The sequence below is a fragment of the Cinclus cinclus genome, chromosome 11 (assembly GCF_963662255.1).
Source record: "Cinclus cinclus chromosome 11, bCinCin1.1, whole genome shotgun sequence".
Lineage (NCBI taxonomy): Eukaryota > Metazoa > Chordata > Aves > Passeriformes > Cinclidae > Cinclus > Cinclus cinclus.
The window spans coordinates 22,496,217-22,522,669 of record NC_085056.1 but is presented as its reverse complement, the minus strand read 5'-3'; the positions used below and the strand labels follow the sequence as shown (position 1 = coordinate 22,522,669).

The 26,453-nt window shown below is 48.1% G+C and overlaps 1 protein-coding gene across 1 annotated transcript in view; it reads left to right on the top strand.

The window, feature by feature from the left end:
* Positions 1–26,453, top strand: part of LOC134048164 (hydrocephalus-inducing protein homolog) — an 82,161-nt gene that overhangs the window by 29,773 nt on the left and 25,935 nt on the right. Inside the window, exons 18-33 of the mRNA XM_062499764.1 lie at positions 621–859; positions 1,967–2,225; positions 2,429–2,487; positions 2,899–2,992; positions 4,332–4,475; positions 4,966–5,282; positions 6,836–7,031; positions 7,074–7,177; positions 8,237–8,534; positions 18,804–18,932; positions 22,526–22,703; positions 23,231–23,406; positions 24,159–24,292; positions 25,250–25,386; positions 26,023–26,144; positions 26,232–26,423. Coding sequence (XP_062355748.1) covers positions 621–859; positions 1,967–2,225; positions 2,429–2,487; positions 2,899–2,992; positions 4,332–4,475; positions 4,966–5,282; positions 6,836–7,031; positions 7,074–7,177; positions 8,237–8,534; positions 18,804–18,932; positions 22,526–22,703; positions 23,231–23,406; positions 24,159–24,292; positions 25,250–25,386; positions 26,023–26,144; positions 26,232–26,423 — 2,778 coding nt within the window. The remainder of the gene's footprint in view (positions 1–620; positions 860–1,966; positions 2,226–2,428; positions 2,488–2,898; positions 2,993–4,331; positions 4,476–4,965; positions 5,283–6,835; positions 7,032–7,073; positions 7,178–8,236; positions 8,535–18,803; positions 18,933–22,525; positions 22,704–23,230; positions 23,407–24,158; positions 24,293–25,249; positions 25,387–26,022; positions 26,145–26,231; positions 26,424–26,453) is intronic.

Genomic DNA, 26,453 nt, shown 5'->3' with positions numbered 1-26,453 from the left:
ATGTTATCCAGTTTCCTTTTTGCTTCCTGCTTTTCTGCCCTGCTGTAACCATTCAGAGGTGACTTTTCCAAAGCAGAGGGCACTGGGGCGCCTCTCTACAGCTGATGATAAGTGGGAAGTGAGGGCTTCAGTCCTTCAGGGGATGTTGAGAAGCACTGATGGCCCTTTGGGAAAGAACAGTTTGGTGTTGGGGTTTTGCTGAACTGGTTTTACAGAGTTATTCTTCAGGCTCTCAGCAGTATCCCCCAGCTCTGTGGTTTCTGGAGTGGGATTTGAACAGTCCTGGCTTCCTCTGGCCTCGAGCCTTTGTAAGAAGCCACAAGAGACAAAGCAGCTTTCCTTGGCACATAGTGCAGAGAAAGACTGGGGAAGGAACACTCTCCTGTGGAGGAGTGTCCCGTCGGTCGGGAAAACTGGGATAATTAGGAGAGTCTGTTAAAGGAGGGGGAAATACAGGTTGTATAAGCTCTGCTGTTTCCTGGTACTATAGCTTAAATTTAGGGAAATTAAGCCTTTATGATTTTTTATCCTCCCCTCTTTATTCTTTCCTTTTCTTATATCCCCCAGAACACCAGGGTGTGTCATTTCCATCCTAAATGCGTAATATGCTTTTCTTACAGGCCTGCAAAGCCCACTGCTATGTCATCGAACCCAAAGAAGGAGTGATCCCCGCTACGGGTGAGGTTCCTGTGACCATCACAGCAACCTTGGATGACACTGGGATTTTTGCTGACACTATTCAGCTTTTCACTGGGAACAGCCTTTGGACCACCTTCATGGTGCTGGCTGTGGGCACCGGCACCACAATTGTCATGGACAAACCATTCGTCCCAGAGCTCAGCTTGGGACACCAGTTCAGGTAGGAGATCTCTCCACTGCCACCTCTCCTCCTGTCTCAACAAGGAGCAGTTTTGCTGTAGTTCTTCAGAAAAGATCTTCTTCAATTTACAAAGCCCTGACACCTTCCCCAAAGGCAGAGACTCCTTTAGAAACATGGGATGGCCAGTTGAATGTTGTTAGATACCCTCAAAAGCCACTGAAAGGGAAACCAGTTGCTAAATGGCCAGTGAATTGTCTTTAGTTCTCATACATTGTCCTGACTTGACCAAGTAATGCTCTCACAGGCTCCCCAGAACAAAAGGTTCTGAAATGGTGCCCAGATGAGGCGGTCCCTCCGTGTGGCTGAGGGACCAAGGGAAGATGGCATCACAGCCTTCCCTTCCAAAATGGTGCCTCTCAGGCAAGCAGGGGCCCTGGGAACAAAGAGACAGGAGGGTGATAACGCCCAGCCGGAGGGCAGGAGCCCTCAGAGCAGTTCCAGAGGCAGATGGAAACTTGCTGGTTTGTGTGGGGTCCACAGCACCGCTGCTGCCGCTTCCTCGTGCTGTTCGTGGGCTCTGCTGCTGCCCTGCTCTGCCCAGGACCTCGCTTGGTTTTTCGCTGCCAGCAGAGTTTGCAAAGTTCACTTTAAAACAGCTTCTAATTGCAAAATGGATACCAGTGCAAAAGTTTCTACAAATGGCTACCAGTGCAACCCAAAGGTGCTATGAACCTGGAGGAGAGTCCCTGCTGCCCTGGTTTCCGGTCCTGGAGCAGGCAGATGATTTTTACCAGCTTGCTGGGATCATTCAGAAAGTGTCTCTGAGCTGGCTTCTAAATATGCCTGCAATGGTACCCCCCCACACAAAAGGACCCCAAGTGCAGGATCTCAAAGATTCAGTAACGGTTTGGGGCCTAGATTAATACAAGATACAGTCACAGTATGAATCACCCCAGAACAAGCATTTTGGAGGAAAAACCAGGGCCTGAAGGGCACCTTATCAGACACTGTTTCTGATCCACATTAAGAGTTGGAAATGCAGACAGTCTCCAAGCTATTAACACCTCAGACTGCTCACTGGGAGCACTCTGTTGACCAAGGAAATAGCTACTCCCATACTGTTTTCCATCCTGGCCTCTATTCTAGGCTCGTTCCCTGTATTTGTCAGTTCAAAGTAACAAACAGGGGCCACCATTTCCATCGGCTCTTCTGGAGTGTGGAATGTCACAGCCCCCCTAAGAAGAAGGGCCAGAGCATCCCAGCCCTCAGCAGCCCCCTGGCCGAAGATGATTGCCAGAGCCCCAAAGGCACCAGCCCCGTGTTTGGGCTGGAGCCACTGTCGATGGAGCTGCAGCCGGGCGAGTCTGTGGACATGGTGCTGCGAGGCTTCTCCCCCATCGAGCAGGTGAGGTCCCCACCAAGGGCTGAGCCTGGGGAGCCATCAGATGCCCTCCCCTGGGCTTGTTCCACATTCCTTGACACTCGCCTGGGGAGATGAGCAGGGGCCTTCAAGAAACTGGTTTAAGGCCACACGTTCCTGTGGCAGCACCAGTTGCTTTCCTTGCTGGCCACCGTCAGACCAGCTAAGGCTTTCTTGTGATTCCACAGCTACAAAAACCCAGGGCTGATCCCAAAGTAGGGGCGGATGGAAATGTTGCTCTTTTGAGGCAAACAGTGTTGCCTGCTTAGTCAGCAAAGAAGGGCAGAGAGATCATTTAGCCTAGGAGCCCAAAAAGAAAGTGAATTTAAAAAGTGCCAAGCGGTTTATCTGGGGTAAGATTAGAGTAAAACATAAGCCGTGTAAAGGCAGGGATTATCTCCCAGGTGCCTTTTGTGGTTTTTGGGTGCACTGTTAGGGACAATTGAGTGGAGAATAAAGAAGCTGCCTCACAGGAAGAAAAAGGCACAGTGGCCATAACTCTAAGGCAACAATAGGGCCTGTGGTGGGTGGTGGGTGCTGAGCCAGGGCAGGGCATTTTCTGGAAGCTCTGCCACCACCCAGCAGTGACAAGAGACCCTTGCATGCAGGAGGTGCAGGATTATGTGATGTGTGAAGCTGTCACTGGGACAGCCAGCAGGACAGAGAAGATAATAGAAACAACCATTACCTGCAAGTTTATTGATCCCTCCATAGAAATATCAGCCAGACAATTCTCTTTCTGGGTGGAGAAGGTAAGTTTCTAGACTGCATCCTGACATTTAACAGCATGGCTAAGGGGGCTGTGTGCTTGTGTTAAAGCTCCTCTTTACCCTTCCTGAGGCACTTTGTGAAGTGAGTGAAGATGCTTTTAGGGATGAGAGTGGTATTTAACTTCCCCAATGTAAAATTGCAGTTACAGCTTCACTGCCAAGGGGGATTGTGGCCACTTCCAGAGAAATGCCAGTCTCTCTGCTCAGTGTAAAGGGAGGTTTTTCTGGATCCTCTAAGGCCCAGGGATGTCTGTACCCCGATGCTGTAGGGAGGCTGGGAAAAATGGAGATTCCTGTGAATTCCTCAGGCTGACAAGGAAAAACCCACCATCTCCTGTGTCTCTTTGCCTTCTCTGCTATTGGCATGGATGCTTTATGATATAGCTATATGGTATAGCTCTGTGCATTTCCCTGAGCCTCACCTGCTTCAAAGGACCCCCAGACATCCTGCAGCTGCAGCGATGATAACACTGAGGCAGAGCAGGTGTCCTTTAGTCTCTGGATCCCAACTCCAGCATCATCTTTTCCTCTCCTGCCAGTTGTCTGAAAAAGAGAGGATGTTTCCTTATTTGGTGTCTGTAGTTTCAGGCCTCTCTTCCAATTCCTAGGCTTCCACTGAAGTACAGAATCCCTGGAACAGGCAGTTCAGGTGTAACTAGAAGCTTTTCAGCTCTCCCTGATTCTGCCTGGCTTCTGCTTGATGCCACACACACAAACTGATTCATTGCATGCCATGGCACAGCACCTGCCTGATATCAGTACATGCAGAACTAGTTTCCCAAACCCTCTGGTTTCTGCAAACCGTGCAGGAAGCCCATCACTATGGATAGAGAGGAAGGAGGAGCCTAGGCTGCTCATAGCTTTGAGACCAGACACTGTGTCCCTGTAGCAGGGGCTGCAGGACACATGTTGCAGATGAACTGCTTTGATGAGGCTGCTAGAGCCATTAAGGTTGTAAGAAATGTCTGTATGTGAGTGATGACCATCTACTGCTGTTCTGCCCAACAGAGAGACAAAACTGGAGACAAATGGTCTGGATTGACTTTTGTGATTTAGATCTTGTTTAAGCAATTGCCTCCTCTCAGGGGGCTATTCCCTCATCCATGTGTGGGAGTGTTTCCCTGTCCCCCAGGGAATGCTGTGGTTCTAAACATGAAAAGCATCTGCTTTAAAGACAAATGTCCTGGAAGGGTAGAAACAAATAGAAAGGGTAAATAGGGATGTATGCACTTCTGGGGCTGAAAATTGTGAGATGCAGCAGAAGCAGAAGGAGGTCTGTGGCTAGCTGAGGCTTCTTTTTCCTTGTCTCCCGTTTCCATAGAAACCCAGTGATGATGTCCTGACTCTGCAGTACAAGCCTTTGGCTTTAAAGAACACCTGCTTGCTGCCACTCGACCTTATGCTGGACTTGGAGCAGCCGTTTCTGCTCTGCGATGCGGACCAGCAGCCCCTCCCGGATGGCCAGGTGAGCAGCCCTGGACTCCTCCAGTGGGGTCTGAAGAGGAGGGATGTGGTGGTGCCTTTCTGTTGGGAGAGCCTTGAGTCAAGAAGTTTATTCTGTAGTGTCAGCAGTGGATTGGCCTGAGCTGCATCAGCAGAGCTGCTGAAGGAATCAAAATCTTATCTGAATTGAGAAGGTCCATCCTGGCTTTAAGGCACAAGGAGAAGGAGCAGGCAACTAGGTCTGGGCCAGCCATGCAGTAAAGGTGTCTCCTGGAAAGCATCCCAGCTCTCCAGCAGCCACCCCCTTGTCTTGCTGCTGAGCACAGAAACATGGGCCTGAGGGAATCCTGGACTAGACTGCTGTGGCTGCAGTCACAGTGTTGCTGTAAAAGAAATGCACAATGAACCAAGAAGCCCATGCTGGGAATCACACTTCAAGCATTTACTGTTTCAGCTGTGAGACCTTGGGACGTCATCACACGGGTGATTAATTACTGTTCATCTCCTTGCAGCCTGTGACAGTGGATGTAGGACAGACCTGTCATCTCTACATTGCATTTGACCCATCTTATAAACTGGATTTTCATAGCTGGAAGGAAGAGAAGGTTCTGAAGATAAACATGGTCAATGGCCATCCTTATGTGGAGTGTATCACCCTTCAAGGAGAAGTCCACTTCCCCAATCTCCAAATCCAGCGCAGCATCCTGGAGTTTGGCTGCATCCTGGCTGGCACTGAAGAAGTGCGTTCTCTGGAGATAACCAACTGCAGCCCACTGCCTGTCCAGTACCACTGGTCATTCCATTCAGACGGCCAGGTGAACAGGCTGAGGTATGTGCACCTTTGCTCTCTCCTTGAAGCTCTTCTTCCTGGCGTCCCCTTTCTACCTTGCAAAGAACAAAGCTGTTTGCCTAGGATCTGACAGACTGCTTCTGATTTTTCCTTGTGCAAGTAGCACTTACCAGCCGTGGTCAATCTGGATGCTCAGGGAATTGGTTTTCCACCTATTTTGTGCTTCCCAGGGCAAACCCCTAATGGTTTCCCTTGGGAAGGAAAGCTAAAGCTGGGCTGAAAGCTGCTTTCTCAGACCTCCGTGGCCTGAGGCAATGTCCACCTTGATGAAGGGCCCCTAGTCCCAGCTCCCACAGTGCTTCTGGGAGGCCCTTTTGACCCCTCTGCTTTGGGATGGGTTCTCTTTGCAGGAGCTCCTGTCTGCTCCTTATCTTCCTCCCTTGCATTGTGCTGGAGGATGCCCAGAAAGTCCCAACACCAGAGAAAGAGCTACTTAGAGCCTGGGCTGATGCTGAACATCTTGTTACCTTCCCTTTCCTTCTTTTCTGAGACAACTCCTTTAGTGCCAGGTCGATTTCTTTCACAGGGCTCCGCTTTCAGTGGACACCTTGGATTCTTCACTCCCTTTTTTTGTGACACTTGTTACTAATTTTGACTTTTCACCACTGCAACATGTCCCTTATGGGGACTGTACTGCTTAACAGCAGGACTTATTCATCATATCATCTCCTATCCCTTCCTCCCAGAGAGTTTCCACTTTAGAGTGAAAAATATCATTGTCCGGGCACCATCGTCCTGGGAAGTTGCCTCAAACCATTTATTTAAACTAAAGACAGTAGAAAAAATGATGAGGGATCTCTTGGGGTCATGATGAGAGAGCCCCTCATCCAGAAATAAAACCCAGCTTTAGATAACAAGCTACAAAGCTAAAGACAAGGCTTCTTTGGGGAGCAGGTCATTATAGGCACTGAATGCCGGTCTGGGAATGGAACATCCAGGTTGTGTTTGACTGTGTGGGGAGCACTTGCAGCTCAGCAGGGTGACAGGCAGGCATGGCTCAACTGTGTCTCTGACGTGGCATTAGAAACACAAGCAGAGTTACCCTGAGCACCTGCTTCAATTTAAAATGGGGAATGTGACCTGAGTCACCTGGGAGTGTTGGAAAATATCATCCAACCCCCCCAAGAGTGTCAGAGAAACATCCCTGATAAATACCTGGTAGAGCTGCAGAGTTTCTAGCGTTGGGCACTGGGGGGGCTGTGCTGGCTCATCACTGGCCAGGTGTGCCCCTTGGTGCCTCAGATCTCACCTTCTTGGCTTGCCTTCTCTGTCTTTTCCTCTCCCACTGTGCTTTTTGCATCCCCACAAGGTGTTAATCCCCATCCTCTGGAGTTCCTCAATGCAAGCAGTTGCAGCTGCCTGCACCACTGCTACCAGTATCATCCCTGGGCTGTCTTTAGAACAGAGCTGTTCCAGCCTGGATTGAGAAGGGCTGGATCAAAGCCTTTCTCAGTTCAACGCACCAGCACCCACCCAGCAGCCGCATCCTGACCAGGAGCTATTCGTGCAGGTGTCCCTTCCTCCCATGGCAGGTCCCTGTTCATAGTTACATTATTTTCCAGGCATGAGCATTACCCACCTAAGTTCAAACCCCAACCACCAAAGGAGAAGAGAACCTGCTTGGATTACTCGGCACCTCAAAGGAGACGCTTCAAGATTAGAAATGGGGAGGACTCAGGCACAGCCCTCAGAGAATCGTGGGATCCTGCCCAGTCTTCAGGAGCAGAGGTAGATTTTCTTGTACACCTACTGCTTGTGTTGCCTCCCCAGCTTACCACCACCAAGTCATGCTCCTGCTGTCCTCCCTTTTTGCTGCCCTACTGTCCTGTGCCCCAAGACTGGGCTGGGCAGCAGGGCCAGTGGCTGGACATGGGGTGTGTGGGCGGGAGAAATAGGAGTTTTCTTTGGAGAAGCCTGCTGAGATCCTACAGACCTGTGCGGAGTGTGGGACTTTGTGGCCATGTTTTCTTCACAAAGGTAAGATGAGGCTTTTATCTGCATTATGATGGTAAGACCTCCAGCTTCCTTCCCAGAGCAAGCTGTGATGAGTGCTGATCTCCATGTACCCTCTTCCCAACCCAGCCAGACCACCTGTTTCCAGGTCTCTGCTTTTACCCGAGAGCTGGTATTGCAGTGGTGGCCCTGAAGCTGTCTTATAAACTGAGACTTTGCAAAGTGGCTGTCTCTTCCTCCTAGCATAGAAAATGGCTTGTTTTTCAGGTGCTGCCATATACTTGTGAAAAGTATTACATCCCACTAGGCTTGGGGGGGGGATTCAGGTTATCCACGGACGTACTGCACGCTCCCCTCAAAGTGGAGAATGTAGGAGGGAATCTGTCTCACTTCCACATTTTCAGTGTGGCAAGCAGAGCTGTAGCTCCCAGTCCCATTGGCAGCCCTCAGCATTGCCCACAGAGGGGCCTCACATCCCTCTAGACCCATCACAAAGCGCTGCTGAAGCAACTGGTTGTTGGAGAGGCCGTGCAGGACATGTCATAGGGCTGCCCAAGGACACTGTGCAGCACCTATGGAGGGCATTGTTCCCCCTGGAGCTCATCAGGTGGTCCATAGGACATTTTTGCAGGACCTTTTGCTGTAGCACCTTGTGAATGCAGCATATAAATCAGAGAGTGAGGGGAAAAGCCTCAGGAGTCAGAGGAGCTGAGCTGGAGTCCTTCACTGAGATCCCCGAGCTCCAAGAGCTCTCACTCTGAGTCTCCTCCTTTTCTAAAAGCAGTAAGAAATGCTTTTTAAAGGCAAGTTGTGCATCAGAGGGAATTTCTACTGCCAGGAGATATCCCAGTTCACTTGAATGTACAATTAATGCATTGATCTGTGAGTATGGGAAAAGATCTTCCCTGTGGTCTCTCCACTGGTCAGTGGCATGGACACAGGATGAGATCAGGATGATTCTGGCTGTGCTTGAGGAATAGGCACCTCCAGCTACAGCTGCAGTTTGCTCCAAGGTGCTCTTCTGCATCCATTTCCACACTGAACATCTCAATCGTTCCTGTCCTCCAGGTTTTCAGTGTCCTGCCGCAGTCAGGTGTGCTGCAGCCAGGAGAGAGACAGAAGGTTTCCTTCAAGTTCTTTGGCCACTTCAACACCATCGCCAGTGTCACGGCGCTGTGCCACGTGGAGGGAGGCCCCACCTACGAGGTGGAGCTGACTGGGGAGGCCTCATGCATCAGCTACGCCCTGAGCCTCCAGGAGATCAACTGCGGCTTTCAGGTACCACACGTGTGCCCTGGCACAGCTCCTTGCCTTTGAACCACGGCCGATGGGTTCCTGCCCACCTCAGTCCAGGGCTCCTCCCCCTTCCCAGCCCCTTTGTTGGCTCTGGGGCTTGGAATTGCAACCTTTGAGGAACACATCTGGCATCCAAGCTGGTTTGAAATGGCCATCTCTAACCCTCTCCAAAAGGCTGGGAATGCCTCTTTTTCAGGGTACCTGACACTGCTTCCTGGGGCAGGCAGGGCCCCAGGGGGGATGCTCGGAGGGGCATGTCTTGAGACATCCCTTTGCTGATCCACTCCTAAAGCCTGATCTCCCAAGGACATGCTCTTGTCTAAAGGTCTTGCTTAATCCACACAATAATCAAGGGAACAAGTTGGGCTTCCAGTTGCTCTAGTTGGAGAGACTGTCCCAGAATAACTCCCACATTCACTGTTTTTCAGTTGAAAGCCCACAGATATTTCCAGCTGCTGGCCCTGTCTGTTTTGCCCTGTGTGACTCCCTTGTTGCATGTATGTTGCTTGCCAATACTTGCATGCAGGTGCCTTTTCTTCTGGGATGCCTCAGTGCTGTTTCTGTTTCTCCTGGCTGTTGGTGAACCCTCACAGTGCAGAGGGCCTGGGTCCCCTGGTTCCTTTATTACTGGCCCTCACATGGTTGTTTACCACACCTCTGTGTGCTACCAGAGCTTCCTGGTCCTGCAGGTGCCCTGTGCCTGGGGGTTCCTTCGGTTCCCAAGTGCCTTTATCTCCTCCGTGGTCCCTGCTCCCATTATGTGTCTGCTGTCAGCCCCAGGAGAGAGGAAGGAGATTCCCAGCAGCAGGCCTGGGTCTGTAACTTCCCACTCCTATGCCTTCTCTCTGCTGCCCGATCCCAAAGAGTAAAACACAAATCAACAAAGTTGTTTTGTGCGGTGCTTTATTCAGGGCCCGGGGACCTGAGGACTAGCGTCCAAAGTCAAAGTCCCAACCCCTTAGTGAATCTTACACAGTTTTATACCCTTTTACAAATCTTGCTTCACCATGGCTACATGCTATGGTCCACGTACTTCACATCAAAGGCAGCAGTCATTTTCGAGATAACATTTCTAAAGGTTATAACTCTTGCACGCCTGCCTAAGTTAAGACAATAAGATACCTTTCTAACGGTTATAAATCCTACATGCTTGTCTAAACTAGAACTATAGATTAATCCCACACCTGTTTATTGTACTTCATCAGTAAATTCCCTACTGTTCCTATAAATAACCAGTTGGTCCTTCTTCGCCCCACTGGCCCTTAACTCATTATTCTGTAGCTCAGCACATTCCCTGGCTTAGTTCCCAGGGCCTACCTTGCACTAGCTACAAACTGCAGCCTTAGCATTACTACCACTAACTATTAAAAGTATATGTATATGCTAACAACTCCCCCCTTTTGAGCATCCTTCAATCTTCTGCAAGGATGCTCAACTTCTTCCCTCCATTCTTCATGTAACCGTCTCTAAGCACGAAGGAGGCGGTGTGTTCCCAGCCGGTTGTCTGTTCCTGGTCATAGCCTTCATTATTCTCCGGGTATGAATTCCTTCTCTGGTGATTACTCCTAGAAGACATCTGTAAACTCCATACACAACTCCAATTAATATCAACAATATTATTGCATATTGAACAATTGAGGATATCCAACCAGAGACCTGGATCCCTAGAGAGCTGAATATTGCTCCAATCCAGTTATATTCCGCATCTTTTGCTATTTCCCTAGTTTTAGATTCAATATTCTCCAATTGATCTATATCTTTTTCTACTTCCTTTGTCACATTTGGGATATGAATACAGCAATGATCTGTCTTCCCATGCAGATATCCACAAACTCCATGCTCTCTTAGTAACAGCATATCTAATGCCATCCGGTTTTGCAATGTCATCCGAGTGGTTGCCTGTAATTGTGAATTTAAATCTTTAAATCCCTTCTTGGTGGCTGCTGCTAATCTTTCGGTCTGTCCCAGGAGTCTATACAACATTTCCCTATTTCGATATGTGGAGATAGGTGCAAATAAAGATTCTAGTGCCCATCCGAATTTTACTCCCCCTGACGGTTCATGCCACTCATTTTCTTCAATAATGTCATCTCCTATGTCTCTCCTTTGCCTGGCCTGTATTTCTTGTTCATTAAGTTTAGATTGTTTCCAGAATGGACATAAGGTAGGAACTCCTAAAGTTATTTGAGTTACCATCCCATCGATCGGTATATGAGTGGTCCATTTCCCATGTCCCATTACCCAGACCAAGTTACCAGGGCTTCTGATAGTGGTAGTTTTGCAATCTACTTGTTTGTTACCGGCCATCTCTCCCCTAATTGTATGATTGTACCCTCTACATTCACATCCCCACTTGAGTAACACTCTTACTGGTACCAAACCTATTTCTGCTTCTGGAGTATCACAAGTAATAACTCGTGAACAATTCCATGTCTCTGTTGTCCCAGTTGATGTCCTCTGAGCTGTCTCTGTTGTTAATACTCTAGTATAGGTCTGGTTCTTATTTCCTGTCCATTCAATGCACCAATTCACAGTTCCTAGGTAACTATATGTCTCTAATAAACTTGGTCCCCAAATTGCTCCCCAATCGTCTTCTAAAGACTGTGATTGCGTAATGTTTTGACATACTTCTTCATTTCTTGTGCGTTTTACCTGCATCCAAACCTTATTACAGGGTTCCCTTATTGGTCCTTCCACAATACATTTGTTCATTTTACTAACCCACGCATAGTAGCCTGGCATTTGCTGGCAATCTTTTTCCAACATATTCCTAATTAATTGGCATCCTTCCTTCTTTTCTACATACTCCTTTGGTATCAATTTACAACTCCAAGTAAAATCCACGAATGCCCTGGGTAAAGTTTTTACTGGGATGATTCCCCACGGTATCGGCTCCCCGGCTGCCTGTGGCAAAGGTAAACAGGCTGTAATCGAGGAAACATTCTGCACTTTACCAAAGTCCCGAATTAATCCTACTATCAAATTTTCCTGTTCCTGACTACGGGGAAATGTTACATCTATGGCTCGAGTTCTTCTGTGAGTTCCTCTGATGCTATTAAGATAAACTGCAGTTATTGCATGTCCCCGCCCACTATAGACCCCACGTTGGCCAGTGATTCCACCTCTCAAATGCGACCAAGCCCTGACGTTTCGTATTCCAAAGTCACCCATTTCTCCACATGAGACTATACACAAGTATCTACTTCCGAATTTCCCAATCTTCAGATCAGTAATATTTAACCATCCTCCTCCCACGGTTCCTTCGGACCACCAGCTAACTCCTTCGCTAATTTGATTCCACATTCCCTGAGAATTTTCCCTCCACCACTTAACTTGTATCCCATATTCACACTCATTTTTCAATCGGAAAGTACAATTCATTCGCAAAGGAGGACTGTCCCACATGTCTACATAGGTTGAGGTTGGAATGACCTCAACATCCCCCTTCTTGGTACCATCCCCTAATAATGACATTACCCGTAATTTCAAGTTACCGTAGTCGAAACTATCTCTGATCCAGACTCCACATAAATACTTGTCTTCAGATCCCGAAGTTACATTTATCAATTGTAGGGTAGTGTTTCCCATTTGTGTTTTCATATCCCAAGTTGTGACAATACCTGTGTCTACCCAATCCATATCCTTTTTCCATCTTACATTGACTTCTTCGGATCCAGCTCCCTGGTCATTGGTGAATGAACAAGTCAGATTTACATTCATTCCTTCAACCGCCATAGTCACCGGCTCTAGAACAGTAATCACAACAGATTCATGAGTTAAAGTTACTTGACATGACATGATCAGTCCAATGATTAAGATGTAGGCCTTGGGTCGGTGGGTTTGGCTCGAATAACCATCTTGGTGGAAGACAGTGACTGCACTTCCCAATGAGTAGGGACTTTCTTGATCCGGGTGTAGTGGATCCAGTTGTTGATGCCCTCGACTTTTGCCGCCGTGAAGGTTGTCATAATCACCTGACGTGGACCCTCCCATGATTCCTTCAAGGGGTCCGTGCTCCAGTTCTTTACATACACCCGGTCTCCTGGTTGGATGTCATGGACTGGATTTTCCAGCGGCAGAGGGCGATTCCACTGCAAAGCACCTCTCAAAGCTGTAAGAGTCTTGTTAAGAGATAGAACATAGTTAAAGAGCATTTGGTCCCCAACCACGTGAGGATCACCTTTTAATGTTGTTGCATGATATGGTCTGCCATATAGTATTTCATATGGACTTACTCCTACCTTTTCCCTGGGTTTAATCCTGATTCTTAACAAAGCCAATGGTAATGCTTGCGGCCATTGAATCTTAGCTTCTTGACAGATTTTCTTAATCTGACCTTTCAATGTCTGATTCATTCTTTCTACCTGCCCACTTGATTGAGGTCTCCATGGGGTATGTAAATTCCATTTAACATCGAGCACTCGTGCTATGTTTTGTACTATTCCGGCCACAAAATGTGGTCCCCTATCTGATGAAATTCCCAGGGGTACTCCAAACCTAGGAATAATTTCCCTTAATAAGGTTTTGACCACCTCCTTAGCCTGGTTAGTTCTGCACGGAAAAGCCTCGGGCCATCCCGAAAAAGTACATACATATACCAGAAGGTATCTGTACCCTTGAGCCCTGGGCAACTCTGAAAAGTCAACTTGCCAATAATCACCTGGCTCTGGTCCTACCTGTAATTTTCCTAATTGAATCTGCTTCCTCACTACAGGATTGTTCTTTATACAGACTGGGCACATTGCATTAACTCGTTTAGCTAAAGTCAACATCTGGTTAGAAATGATTTCTTTCTTTAAAAATTTAACCAATACCTCTGCCCCCCAGTGGCATTTGTTGTGTTCTGCTTCTAAAATTATTTTCATGATCTTGACAGGTACTAATACTTGCCCTATGTCGGTCACATACCACCCTAGTGCGTTCTTCTGGGCATTCACAAGTCTGGCCAGTCTTTCATCTTCTGAGGAGTAATCGGGCTTCTGCTCTAGGTGAGGAGTGACTGGGCTTACCTTTGTCGGAATCAATGCCAATTGTGTCCAAACCTCACGTGCCACTTTCCGAGCAGTAGCATCTGCTAGATTATTTCCTTGGAAAATTTTTCCTTCTTCCTTCTGATGTCCTCTCACATGCATTACTGCTACTGCAGCTGGTTTATGCACAGCATCCAAAAGAGATAGGATTTCGTTTCGATGTTTTATAGATGTCCCTTGAGAACTTAACAGTCCTCTTTCTTTCCATAATGCCCCATGGACATGCAGAACTCCAAATGCATATTTAGAGTCAGTCCATATATTTACCTTCTTTCCTTGACTCAAAACCAAGGCGCGAATCAAAGCCACAATCTCTGCTTTCTGCGCTGATGTTCCCGGGGTGAGGGCTTTAGCTTCCACGACCTGGAGAAGCGTTACCACCGCATAACCCGCATACCTGGTCCCATTCTCGACGAAACTGGATCCATCTGTAAACAGTTCCCAGTCCGGAGACTCCAATGGCACGTCTTTCAGGTCAGTGCGGCTAGCGAAGACTTGTTCAATGACTTCCACACAATCGTGGGTCAATTCGCCTTCTTCCTGCTCACTGCGGAGAAATTCTGCTGGATTGATATGGTTAGTTACTTTTAGCTCTACATCATCTTGTTCCCTTAATATTGCTTGATATTGCAACATTCTGCTGGAGGACAGCCAATGCCCCCCTTTTTGTTCCAGAACTGTTATCACCATGTGAGGCACAAACACTTCTATTTTCTTACCCAAAGTCAATTTTCTTGATTCCTGAATCAATAGTACAGTAGCTGCCACGGCTCGCAAACAGGACGGCCATCCAGAGCTGACTGCATCTAGTTGTTTCGAAAAATAGCCGACCGGACGCTTCCATGATCCCAACTTTTGCGTGAGTACTCCTAAAGCCAGTCTCTGTCTCTCATTTACATATAATTGAAAGTCCTTAGTTAAATCAGGTAGTCCCAATGCCGGGGCTTCTTTTAGTGCTTGCTTTAGCCCTTGGAACGCATTCTGCTGTGGCTTGTCCCACCGTAACTGTGTCTCTTTTAGTGCCTCATATAAGGGTTTGGCCAGGAGTCCGAAATTCGGTATCCACAGCCGGCACCATCCTACCATTCCTAGAAAGGATCTTAGTTCCTGATGATTTCGGGGAATAGGTATGGTGCAGATGGCTTCAATTCTATTTGCTCCTAATCGCCTTACTCCTTGTGTTATTTCACAGCCCAAATATAACACACTTGTCCGGATGAGTTGGGCCTTTTCTTTCGAGACCCGATATCCAGCCTGGCCTAGCATGTTCAATAAGCTTATAGTTAAATTTAGGCAAATGTCCCTTTCTTCTGTGGCCAGAAAAATGTCATCTACATATTGAAGTATTACATGAGAAAAGGGAGATTCTTTTACCTGTGTTGTTTTCCATTCCTCCAATTCCTTGGCTAACTGGTTCCCAAATATTGTGGGGGAATTCTTGAATCCTTGCGGAAGTCGTGTCCAAGTAAGCTGTTTCTTCCGGCCAGAGTCAGGGTCTTCCCACTCGAATGCAAAATATTTCCTACTTTCAAATGCCAGAGGGATGCAGAAGAAAGCATCTTTTAAATCAATTACTGTAAACCATTGAAATCTTTCAGACACAGATGTTAACAAAGTATAAGGGTTTGCCACCACTGGGTGGATATCCTTGGTTATATTATTTATAGCTCTCAGATCCTGAACTAACCTATATTTACCATTGGGTTTTCGGACTGGAAAAATTGGGGTATTAAATTCTGACTCACATTCTTGCAAAATACCTTGGATTAAGAATTGAGCAATCATGGGGGCTACTCCTTTCCTAGCTTCTAACTTAATCGGATATTGTCTAATCCTTACCGGTTGGACTCCCTCCTTTAGCTCAACCACTACTGGTTGAGCTGCCTTAGACTTACCTGGAGTGCCGGTTTCCCAAACCCAAGGTACCACTGCCTGTTCAACCTCTTCAGGAATTGGGGTGGGCTCTACCTCCTTAATCACAAATAGTCTAGATATTTCTTTATCAGGAATTTCTAATTTCACTCGTCCTCCTTCAAATAATATTCTCACATTTAGAAGAGATAACAGATCCCTTCCAAACAGTGACTCTGGGCAATTAGGCATATACAGGAATTGATGATCAAATTCTTTTCCCCCGAATTTTATGTCTAACGGCTGCAAAAATGTCCTCTCTTCTACTTGCCCAGTTGCCCCTATTACTTGAATTTTTGCATCACTTAATAACCCTAATTTTGTATTCAAAACCGAATGTGTTGCTCCCGTATCAACTCTAAATTCTCGTTCTTGTCCCCCTACCTCCAATACTACCTTCAGATCCTGATCTAGTCAGCTCTGATTTTGATAGTTGCCTAACACAAATGCCTGAGCGACATCTACCGGCCCCGTGGTAGCTCCTGCATTTCCCATAGGATTTACATTTCCCACATTACCCATTCCCCATTTGACTGGACATTCATTTTTCCAGTGACCTAACTGTCTGCAGAAGGCGCATTGATTAGGACCCAATTTTCCTTGCCCCCCGAAGGGATTTCCCAATCCTCCCATTGCTCCCCTTCCCAAATTCTGCTGAATTATGCCCCTTCCTCGACCCATACCACCCCGGCCCCGTCCTCGTCCTCTTGGGCTTCCTCCCGTAGCGTGTTGCAATACTGCTAAAATATTTGCCTGATGTCTCTTTGCTGTCTCTTTTTCTCTATTATTATATACCTTCCATGCCACTTCTAACATTTTCTCTAGGTTCCGAGTGTCCTCCCCTTCTAACTTTTGCAGCTTTTTCCTAATATCATCCTGAGATTGCCCCATAAAAATCAAAGCCAACTGTAATTTCCCTGCCTCCCCGTCAACCTCTAAATTAGTAAATCTGCGTGCAGTTTCCTTCAGCCGCTCCAGGAATGCTGACGGGGACTCACTTTTATCCTGTCTTATGGAATACAGTTTTGACCAATTCATTGTTTTTGGCATCCCCGTTCTAATCCCTTCTATTATTAATTCTTGATAAACTTGAAGTCTTTTCCAACCCCGACTGGTGTTAGGATCCCACCCGGGGTCCTCTCTCGGGACCAAGTCATTTAGAGTTCCATCCATCATTTGTACCCTCAACATTTCCCTGGCTCGTTCTGTCATTGCCCGTAACACCATCTCTTTCTCAGTTGAATCCATCAAGGTATCTAGTAACACCTGTAAATCATTCCAATCAGGATTTTGTGTTTTTATTATCATTTTTACCACTCGAGCAACCTTGTCCGGATCCTCCCGGTATGACCCTGCTGCTTGTTTCCAAATTATCAGATCCCCAGGTGAGAACGGGACTTTAATAAACACCTTCTCACCCTGAGGTCCCATAGCTTCCCTTAAAGGGGCTATCAGTTGGGGTTTTTCCCTATTTTTCCTCCCTTGTCTAGTTCTTTCTGCAATAGGGGTTCTCGGTATATTACGGGTATGACCGGGAGATGGCTCCCCAGGACAAGGTATTATCGATTCCTGGGAGCCCTTCCCCATTTCTGGGGTTTGTATTATTTCTCTTTCTTCTTTATCACTATCTTCCTCTTCCGAAGCTAATTCTGCAGGAGGGGCACTAGGAGCTACAAGCAAAGATAGGTCCTCTTCCTGGCTTGTCAGCTTTGTCAAACAACCATTACACCTATTCCTTTGCCTACAACCTTGACAATTTTGTTCCTCTACCTGTAATACCATAATACCACATTCTTTCTGCCATTCAGGTTTGCCTTTTAGGGTATAAAACAAATCCAAATAAGGAATCTCATCCCATTTTTCATTTTCCCGTAAAAACTGCATTAACGGGGATATCACACCAGGGTCAATAGACCCATTAAGGGGCCACCCCGAACTTCCAGTATCATATTGTGGCCACCAATGATTACAATAATCAATCATCCTTTCCCTTTTTAACTCTTGATGGAACCCTTCTCTTTTCCAACGCCCCAACAAACATCCTAACGGAGTATTTTCCGGAACCTTTTCATTAGATTGAACCAAAGCTTTAAACGTTTTAAATGGCATCATAATAACACAATCACACAATACTATCTCACAAACACACTTCCAACAGTCACGGCTACAACAGATATTGATTTATCAAATTATTAACCAATAAACCAACGGATACTGATTATCGAATTATTAACCAACAAACCAACAGACACTGATTATCAAATCATCAACCAACAAACTAACAGACACTGATTATCAAATTATCAACCAACAAACCAACAGACAGTGATTATCAAATTACTAACCAATAAACCAACAGACACTAATTATCAAATTATTTAACCAACAAACCAACAGACAGTGATTATCAAATTATTAACCAATAAACCAATAACCAACCAAACTTGCCACTTCTCGACGCCGCGAGGGGCAAGTGCCGATCCTGCGCAGCTTTCGCCGCGTCTAACGGTCGGCGCCTAGGCTTTACCAACCAGAGACGTCTTCTGCCCAACCCTGCGAGGATCGCCGCCTCGACTTATCAGGCAGGCACCTAAACCAAATAATAAAGCACCTTCGGGCTTACCTGTTACAGTTGTCCGTCAGGCGCGGGGTCGGGCGCGGGTCGATGACTCCCCAGGAATCACCTGGTGCCGGCGTGGAGTGGATCAGCTCGCGAACCGCCCCAGCCACCTCCGGAGTCCTGCCGCGGTCGCCAAAAACTGCTGCCCGATCCCAAAGAGTAAAACACAAATCAACAAAGTTGTTTTGTGCGGTGCTTTATTCAGGGCCCGGGGACCTGAGGACTAGCGTCCAAAGTCAAAGTCCCAACCCCTTAGTGAATCTTACACAGTTTTATACCCTTTTACAAATCTTGCTTCACCATGGCTACATGCTATGGTCCACGTACTTCACATCAAAGGCAGCAGTCATTTTCGAGATAACATTTCTAAAGGTTATAACTCTTGCACGCCTGCCTAAGTTAAGACAATAAGATACCTTTCTAACGGTTATAAATCCTACATGCTTGTCTAAACTAGAACTATAGATTAATCCCACACCTGTTTATTGTACTTCATCAGTAAATTCCCTACTGTTCCTATAAATAACCAGTTGGTCCTTCTTCGCCCCACTGGCCCTTAACTCATTATTCTGTAGCTCAGCACATTCCCTGGCTTAGTTCCCAGGGCCTACCTTGCACTAGCTACAAACTGCAGCCTTAGCATTACTACCACTAACTATTAAAAGTATATGTATATGCTAACATCTCCAGATATTTAATGAAATTTGTCACAGCACAGTCACCCTGGCGAACACTGGCAACACTGAATTCAACTGGGTGCTAAATCCTAGCACTGCAGAGCAACATCTGCCTGGCGTGTTTCTGGTCATCCCCCCCACTGTAAGTACCACAAGTGACTGACCCCTGCCCTGTGTCTGGTGGCCCAGGAGAGTGTTAAAGGGAAAAAGAAGAGGGGGAAGGGGGAAAAAAATCAGAGAGGAAAATCCCAAACCCAGCCATTAGAGAGAGGGGGCTGTAAGTAATTTCTGCTGTTTCTGCTGGGTGCAGAGAAGCAAGTGCTCTCCTGACAGACTCCCTCATGGCCTTGGCTGGTGGGTGGCTCTGCTGTCACAGGGCACACACCAGTGGGAGGAGGCACAAGTCTGTTGGTCTCCTGAAGTGATGCACTTCACTGGGTTCCTCTGAGAACGAGCTGTGCTTTTGGAGCCCGGAGCACACTTACTAAAAACAAAAAGTTGCTGACAAAACAGGCAAAGGGCAGGTCTTTCTATGGAAATCCGAGGGAAGGTTTATTGGGTCTTGAAGGGAATCCAGGGACAAAGACAAAACTGGGTTGAGGGCACAGGGTTAAATATGGGACAAAAGAGGCCAGTCTGAGGATCAAGGTCCAACAGGGACAGGGAAAAGCAGTGCAGAGGAGGGGCAGCCAACCAGGGGAACCAATAGGGTAACAGGGCTGGAGCAATAGGGCAAACTATAGCCAAGGGGCATCAAGGAAAGGAAGAACGTTCCAGAAAGGGTACATCCAAGGTGAACAGGGGTGGAACAACTGTACAAACCAATAGAACTCAAGATATTAACATGTGCCTGCAAAGGCCTCTGGGAGGGAGGCACTTCTCACCCCAGCCTGGAGGGGCGTTTCTCCTTGCCTGCTTCTGCCTCTCCAGAGCTGAAGTGGTACAGTGCCAGTAGCAGGCTGGTTGCCCTTCACAGTTATTGTCTTGTGCTGCTGTAAGGGGAATAGAGAACAATTCTACTTGCTAGATTTCTCAGATGAAAACATAGTGAGAACAAAGCAAGTATTACATCAGAAAACTGTTTCTTGATGAAGAAAGGGTGTTGTCCCAACCAGAAGGGGATAAAACAGCGGAGAGAGAAAGTGAGAAACGCAAAGTAACAGTTGGCAGGCACAGAGCGGTGCTGCTGTAACCCTGGGGCGCTCTGTCCGTGTGCCGCTCGGCAGATGGAGCTGTGTGCGGCCAGCCGCCCCGAGCGGGCACGCCTGCCGCAGTGCTGGCCACCACCCGCAGCCGGCAGCAGGCGCGGCTGGCCCGCGGGCAAACAGCCGAGCACCAGGGTGCCGCGGTGAGCGGGGAGTGGCTCTGCCGGGAGCCGGACCCTCCAGCTGTTCCCAGCCCAACAAAAAGCCAAAAACGGCAGGGAAAAACTGGCAGCGTTGACTGCTTTCATATGGGAAGATTCCTCCCGTAATTCAGCCCTTTTAGGAAGACTATTGGTCAGACAGGCAAAATTCTCCTGGGCTTTGGAGTCTGCTCGCAGCCCCCCAGAGGTGGAGCCTGCATGCATTTTCTCTTCGCAACTTCCTTTCCACGTGGGGGGTGTTAAGGGTCCCGGCACATGTACAGCCCCCATAGTAATTTTTCACCCCGTATCAGAAAGTGGATTTTTAACATATATTGTGTTTGAAAAGGCCAGGAGACCAGCTCCTTTTTAAAGGCCTTTATTAAAGGTCAGCTCTGGGTGGGGAGCCCAAGGGGTCACGCACACCACTGCTGCTGCTCCTTCTGGACAACGCTGAGGGCGAGAATGCACAGCTTTGTCTCTTGGCGGAGCTGGGGCTTCCATCCTCAGGAGAGTCCCTAGGAATACACCTGTTGGCTTGTGGTCTAGGGCTGTTATTCTGGCCAGATGCTATTAAGGTTATGTGACGAGATGGAAACCAGCTCTGGCTGATGATTTGATGTTCTTTATTGTTTTGCCGGCTCAGGATTGTTATTTTCAGTCTTTAGTTTTACGCTTCCTCATTGTCTTTGGGGGTCTTTTGGTCTATAAGATGCTGGATGTCTCTAATTTGCATATAGGCTTGGGCACACAATCTCTTGGGAGCAGCGGAAGTGATACCCGACAGAAGGGGGTACAGGTATGGGGTGGGTGATGGGAAGGAAGACAAACACAGGATCAGCAGAACACCTCTTAACTTATCAAGGGATATTAACACTTAACAATGACAACAAAAGGTAAGTTTTAGAATTTAAACATTAACATTCAATAGCAAACAAAGACTTTAAAGGTAAGTGTTAGATTTTTCACATTGAACATTCAACAGCAAACTAGCACTTTAATTAAGAGCTTATTAACACTTGATATTCAAAGGTAAACTGACACCTTAAGAGTTTGTGGCTTTGGGGTTTTATTCTTTACATATTGAGGCATAAATTAAAATTTAACTGCTTCCTCACAGTCACTCTGGGACTCTGACAGCTGAGATCTCAGGCTGTGCTGGCACTGGAGCATTGCTGAGGATCACCTTAGCCAGGCTGTGCGATCACACAGGACATAGCCCTTGGCCCTGCCTCCCTGCTGCCAGTGCTAAGCAGCACTTCCATATCCCTTCCTAGGCTTGCTGCTCCCTGCCTCCTGCAGCTTTGCTGCTGTGCAGCGGCTTTGTGGGGCAGTGAGGGAGCTAGGGAGCAGCAGGGCTGGAAGAGCAAGGAGAAAAATTAGCAGCATCCCACCACTGTCCAAGCTTCTCAGTCCTGCCTGGATGTCTCCCAGCCGAAGCAGCACTCCTGCCTTTGTCCCTCCTTGCAGCGGGAGGAGGAAGCCGATGGCGTTCCCATTTCTTCATGCCTGTCTCCTACAAGGGATGAGAGGAGCTGCTGGCCCTGCTGAGCGCAGGGATTTCTCTTCCACAGCAGCAGCAAAAGAGCCTTTTTTTTTGTTGAGGCGGGCTCTTGCTGGCGAAGGACAAACCCCATTGGCAGCAGAGCTGTGCTCATATCAGGCTGTGCTGAGGCTGCAGCCTTATGAGCCCTTGGGAAAACACACTGCACCCCAGGACTGGAGGCTCGATCTTCGGGGCACAAGGGATGTAGAAGGTGTGAGAAGTGAAGCCCACTCCTCAGTTAAAATTTAAAGAAAATTAAGTAAGAGACAACAGGGGACAAAGTCATTAAACCAAAAGTAACAGCACTGGGTGCTTGGCTTGGGTGCGTAGCTGCTGCCAGAGGCACACCACACCACACATCAAGACCCCTTATATACCCGGGGTATTGCATCAGCCTCATACGTATTTACAAATGGTTATATGTATTGAAATATTTTAACATAGTTCCTCCTCCGTCCCACCTTTTTGGAGCACGTGCAGTTGTCCTAGTCCTGGTCATTTGTCACTCTTCAGCACATTCAACAGGTTTCCATTCCTCCACTGGTTAAATGTTAATGTTGCATCAACTCTTCACCAACATTGGTATTGCAATGCAAGATAACATTCACATTGAAAGAACTCTAAACTTTAGCGAAACTTCTTTTACAAAAGTCAACATTATGAAACACATAGTATTTATTTTAACAATCGCCAAAGCCAAGACTGTAATACGTTTATCACGAAGGTGATGTGGTCTGATGGTTTCTTCCAGATGAGGACCTGTCTTCTCAGCCTGTCTGCACCCTGAGACATCCCCCCATCAAACACTCTGATGCATTCCCTCCCTCCTCTCCCATCCCTGCAGGGTTCCGTTGCACCTGGTGAGAAGCAAGTGCTGAAATTCTCTTACATGCCAGGAGTACCAGGAGCCTTCAGCAGGACTTTCCAGCTTAAAGTGGGTGTCCTGGACCCGGAAAATATCTGCCTGAAAGGAGAAGCATTCTTTCCTGTGATCAGTGTGAACCTGCCCTGGAACATCAAAGGTGGGCACTGCCTGTCTGCCCCTAGGAAGGGTCCTTCTGGTTTTGTTTCCTACCATATGCACATAGGGTAGCTCATGCACAGCTCCACCAAGCCTGAGGGTTACAGGACTCCAAGACCAACTCAAGCCCTCTGACTGCTTCATGAGTCTTGAGCAGAGGATCCCGCGTGGGCTTTGTCCCAGAAGCCATCCTGCAGAGCTTGCCAGCACATCTGGCAGGGTCCTGAAGGATGATGGCTAGACTGAAAGGCTTGGGAAAGCTGTAAGAGAGGATGGCAGGGCTTCTGACAGGGTTGGATTTGCGTGACATTGCAGGCAATGAGATGCTCCTCTGTGGGGATGGACAAACTTGATGGGTGGGAGCAAATACAATGAGGATTCAGAGAGGAACAGCAGCATCCACCTTCCATAGATGGCTGGAGGGATTTCTTTCTGGAAGAAACCAGTGTTGAGAGGTGGGGACTTCCCAGCTTAAATGGGATTGGCACATTGCTCACACTTCACTTTGTGGACGTTTTCTTCCTTCAGGAAATGAAAAATATGAGAAGCTCATAAAACCCCTGCAACAATACAGTCAGAGGAATAAATCAGTTGTTCAGAAGACTCAGAGTCTGAAGACTAAGGCCTTGAAGTTTCAGACTCCAAAGACTCAGACCCTGAAGACTCAGAACCTGAAGCCCCACGCACCTGGCTTTGGCACTGTAGTAAGAGCAGCTGCAGCCCCGTTTGGCACATGCCACCCTCTCCATGGCACCCGAGCCCCTTACAGCCCACCAGAGCCCTGATGGCACCTGGGACCTCCCTGCCCACTTACAAGCATGTGTCACCACAGCATTGCCCCTAGGGCTTCCACTCTGCTCATGCTCTCTTCTGGGGTTGCACCAGATTCCTGGCTACCCCAGGGAGAGATCCTGAAGGCCATGCTCAAGGGATGGAGTTGATGGTGCTTTGAAGGAGATGCAGGTCATTGCTGGGGAGTTTGTTGGTCCCAACCCAAGCCCTGCTAGATCTGCAGGCCTGAACAGCAGCTGCTTGACTGTGCCCTGGGACTGTGCTGGTGGTGCTCACCTCCAAGATGAGCTTGGTCCCAGTTCCCTTTCAAGACGGCTTTTGTCCAAGCTGCCTTGGTACTGGCTGGGGGCAGGCAAGTCTCTGGAGCTCTGGAAGGTTCCTGGTTTGTCTGCCTGGCCAGATGAGGCAAACTTTGCTAACAGGGGCTGGGCAGGTGAAGATGCTGGAGTTAACTGCTGTGGAGATGAGGTCCTGGCTAAGAGAGCAGGAGGTGTCACCGACACTGAGCAGCCAGACAGGAGGACCCCTCACCCCCTGTCCACAAGAGCAGGGTTTGAAGGAGGACCTCTCACCCCCTGTCCACAGGAGCAGGGTGGGATCCTTTCTCAGATGCCAACGTTGGGAAAGACCTTTGCTAACCAGGCACTGTCCTCCCTTTCCTCAGCCAAACACTGAGCTGCAGATAGAGACGGTGATGATGCTGATAGAGGAGGCTGCTCTGGAGCTGCAGGAAAAGCTCCCATCCCATCCCCCATACAGCAGGTTCCCTGACAAAAAGCTGCGCCAGAGTCTTGTCAAGTGAGTAGGGACTCCCATCCCCATCTCCAGGTGCCTCGTGGGGAACACCCAGCAATGTCCCCTTGTCCTGAGATCTCCTTGTGTCTGCAGAGCTGGGAATAGCCTGGACTTGAGACAGGATGTGGTCCTGGTGGCTGTGACACTCTCCATGTGAGCAGCGGAGTGTCCTCTTTTCCCCAGCACCGCGCTGAGCTTTGGACTGCTCAGCTCCCCACAGGTGTGGGGTTCTGTCCCTTGAGCTGAGGGGACCCAGTGCAGACCTTCAAGGCCTTCCAGACAGCACAAATTCTGTCCCTGCTGACTAGCTCTGAAAGAGACAACTCCCAGCTGATGTCTTGGTTCCAAGTAACAGAGCACACTAAACAAAAACAAAAAGAGAAAGGAACTGCACATGTCAGCAAACCCTTTTAGAACCCAAAATCAGATGGCTTGAATCTTGGTGGGCAGGCAGAGCTTATCTAGGTAACTTGGTCTGTCCATTTACACCACCATGATGCAGCACAAGTACAGGATGCTTCAATTCAGGAAGAAGATGCTCTGCAGAGCAGATCATGTAATCTGGTTGCAGAACAATGAAGATTTCCTGTGCAGGCCAAACTCATTGCTAGGCCCCAAAGCAATTTCAGGCTCAGGCTATACACAGGCTAAGCAGTTTCACTGAGATCAGTGAAGGCCCAGTGTACTCACCTATACTGGCTTTTCATGGCAGAGCAGCTGTGGCAGGTGTCCATTTAAAACTAATTTCATTTTCACGTACCATTAGTAGCTGATAAAACCTAGGACCTGTACTCCTGACTTCCCAAAGTCATTGCCAGGTGATCAGGCCATGGATTTCATGGGCTTGAGCTGAGTTTTTACAGCAGAGAATAAAGAACTAGCCACTTTATTTGTATCCCACATCCACTTGGACATGCAGCCAGGCTGTGGTTTAAGGACTGTCCTTATTCCTCCTTGCAGAGTTGAGCTGCCCAAATATGTGCTGGACATGGGCACTGTACGTAAGGGTTACACTAAGAGACACACCCTGGTGATCACCAACCCTGGGCAGATCCCAGTGTCCTTCCAGGTCGATGTATCTGCCCTGCAGGACACAGGTAAGCAGTGCTGGAGACACTTCCTGTGGGCTTGAAGGAGGTGTCTCAGACAGATTAGCTTAAGCCACTGAACTTGGTGAGGTTTTTGAGCTTTTTCTTCTCAGTGCCCCTGCTGGGAGCTTTAGAGGCAGAATTCTCCTGGCCAGCCATGCCCAGGGGACCTGGGCTGTCTGTGACTGCCCTAATGCTTCAGTGCAGAGGCCAGAAGGGCTCATCACCCTGATCACCTCTCAGCATCTTCTGCCCTTGGCTCTCACAAGCATCAAGTCTCTCTGGGCACTCAGTGGGCTTGTTTTGCAAACCAGCAGACTCTGCTGTGTTTTGGAAGTGCTTTGGTTGGAGTCCACACTGTCACAGCACTTGTATTCAGCCTTTATTGAGGAAACAGCCTGTGTCATCCTCTGGTGGATCAAAAGAGGCTTCCAAAAGAGGCCTTGAGGCAGGACTGTGCTTCCATCACACAAGGGCTCACTGTGTCTGAGGGGTGTTCAGGTGCACTCTTTTTTGTCCAGGTCACACCATGGCATGGGGTTTTTCCCTGACCTTTCAGTCAGGACACCTGTAAGACCTTAACGTGCTTATGACACATTTTGTGTTTCTTGTGTATCTCAGCTGCTTTGTTTTCATCTGTTCAAGGTTTCAGAGTGAATCTGGACCAGATGCAGGGTCTGCCTCACAGACACACCATAATGTTTGAGGTGTGCTTTGAAAGCACCCGCCGGCCATGGGGTGATGTGGATGTGCTGCTGCCCATAGAGGTACCAGAGCTCTTGGGGCACGCAGCAGGCTGGGTGCAGCAGCAGATGTCACCTGCACCCTCCGTTGACTTCTCTGTCCTTCTCCAGGTGGCAAAAGGCCCCACGTATAACATCCACCTCCATGCCACTGTGTTGGAAGGGTGGCTCAACCTCTCCAAGAACACACTGCAGTTCTCTGATACCCTCGTTGGGCAGTGCCAGATTGAGACAGTCCAGCTCTACAACTGGTTCCATGTACCCTGCAAGTGGTTCATTACTGCCATCAAGCCTGTCAGGAAGGTAAAGCACAGGCGACGTCGAACATGTAAC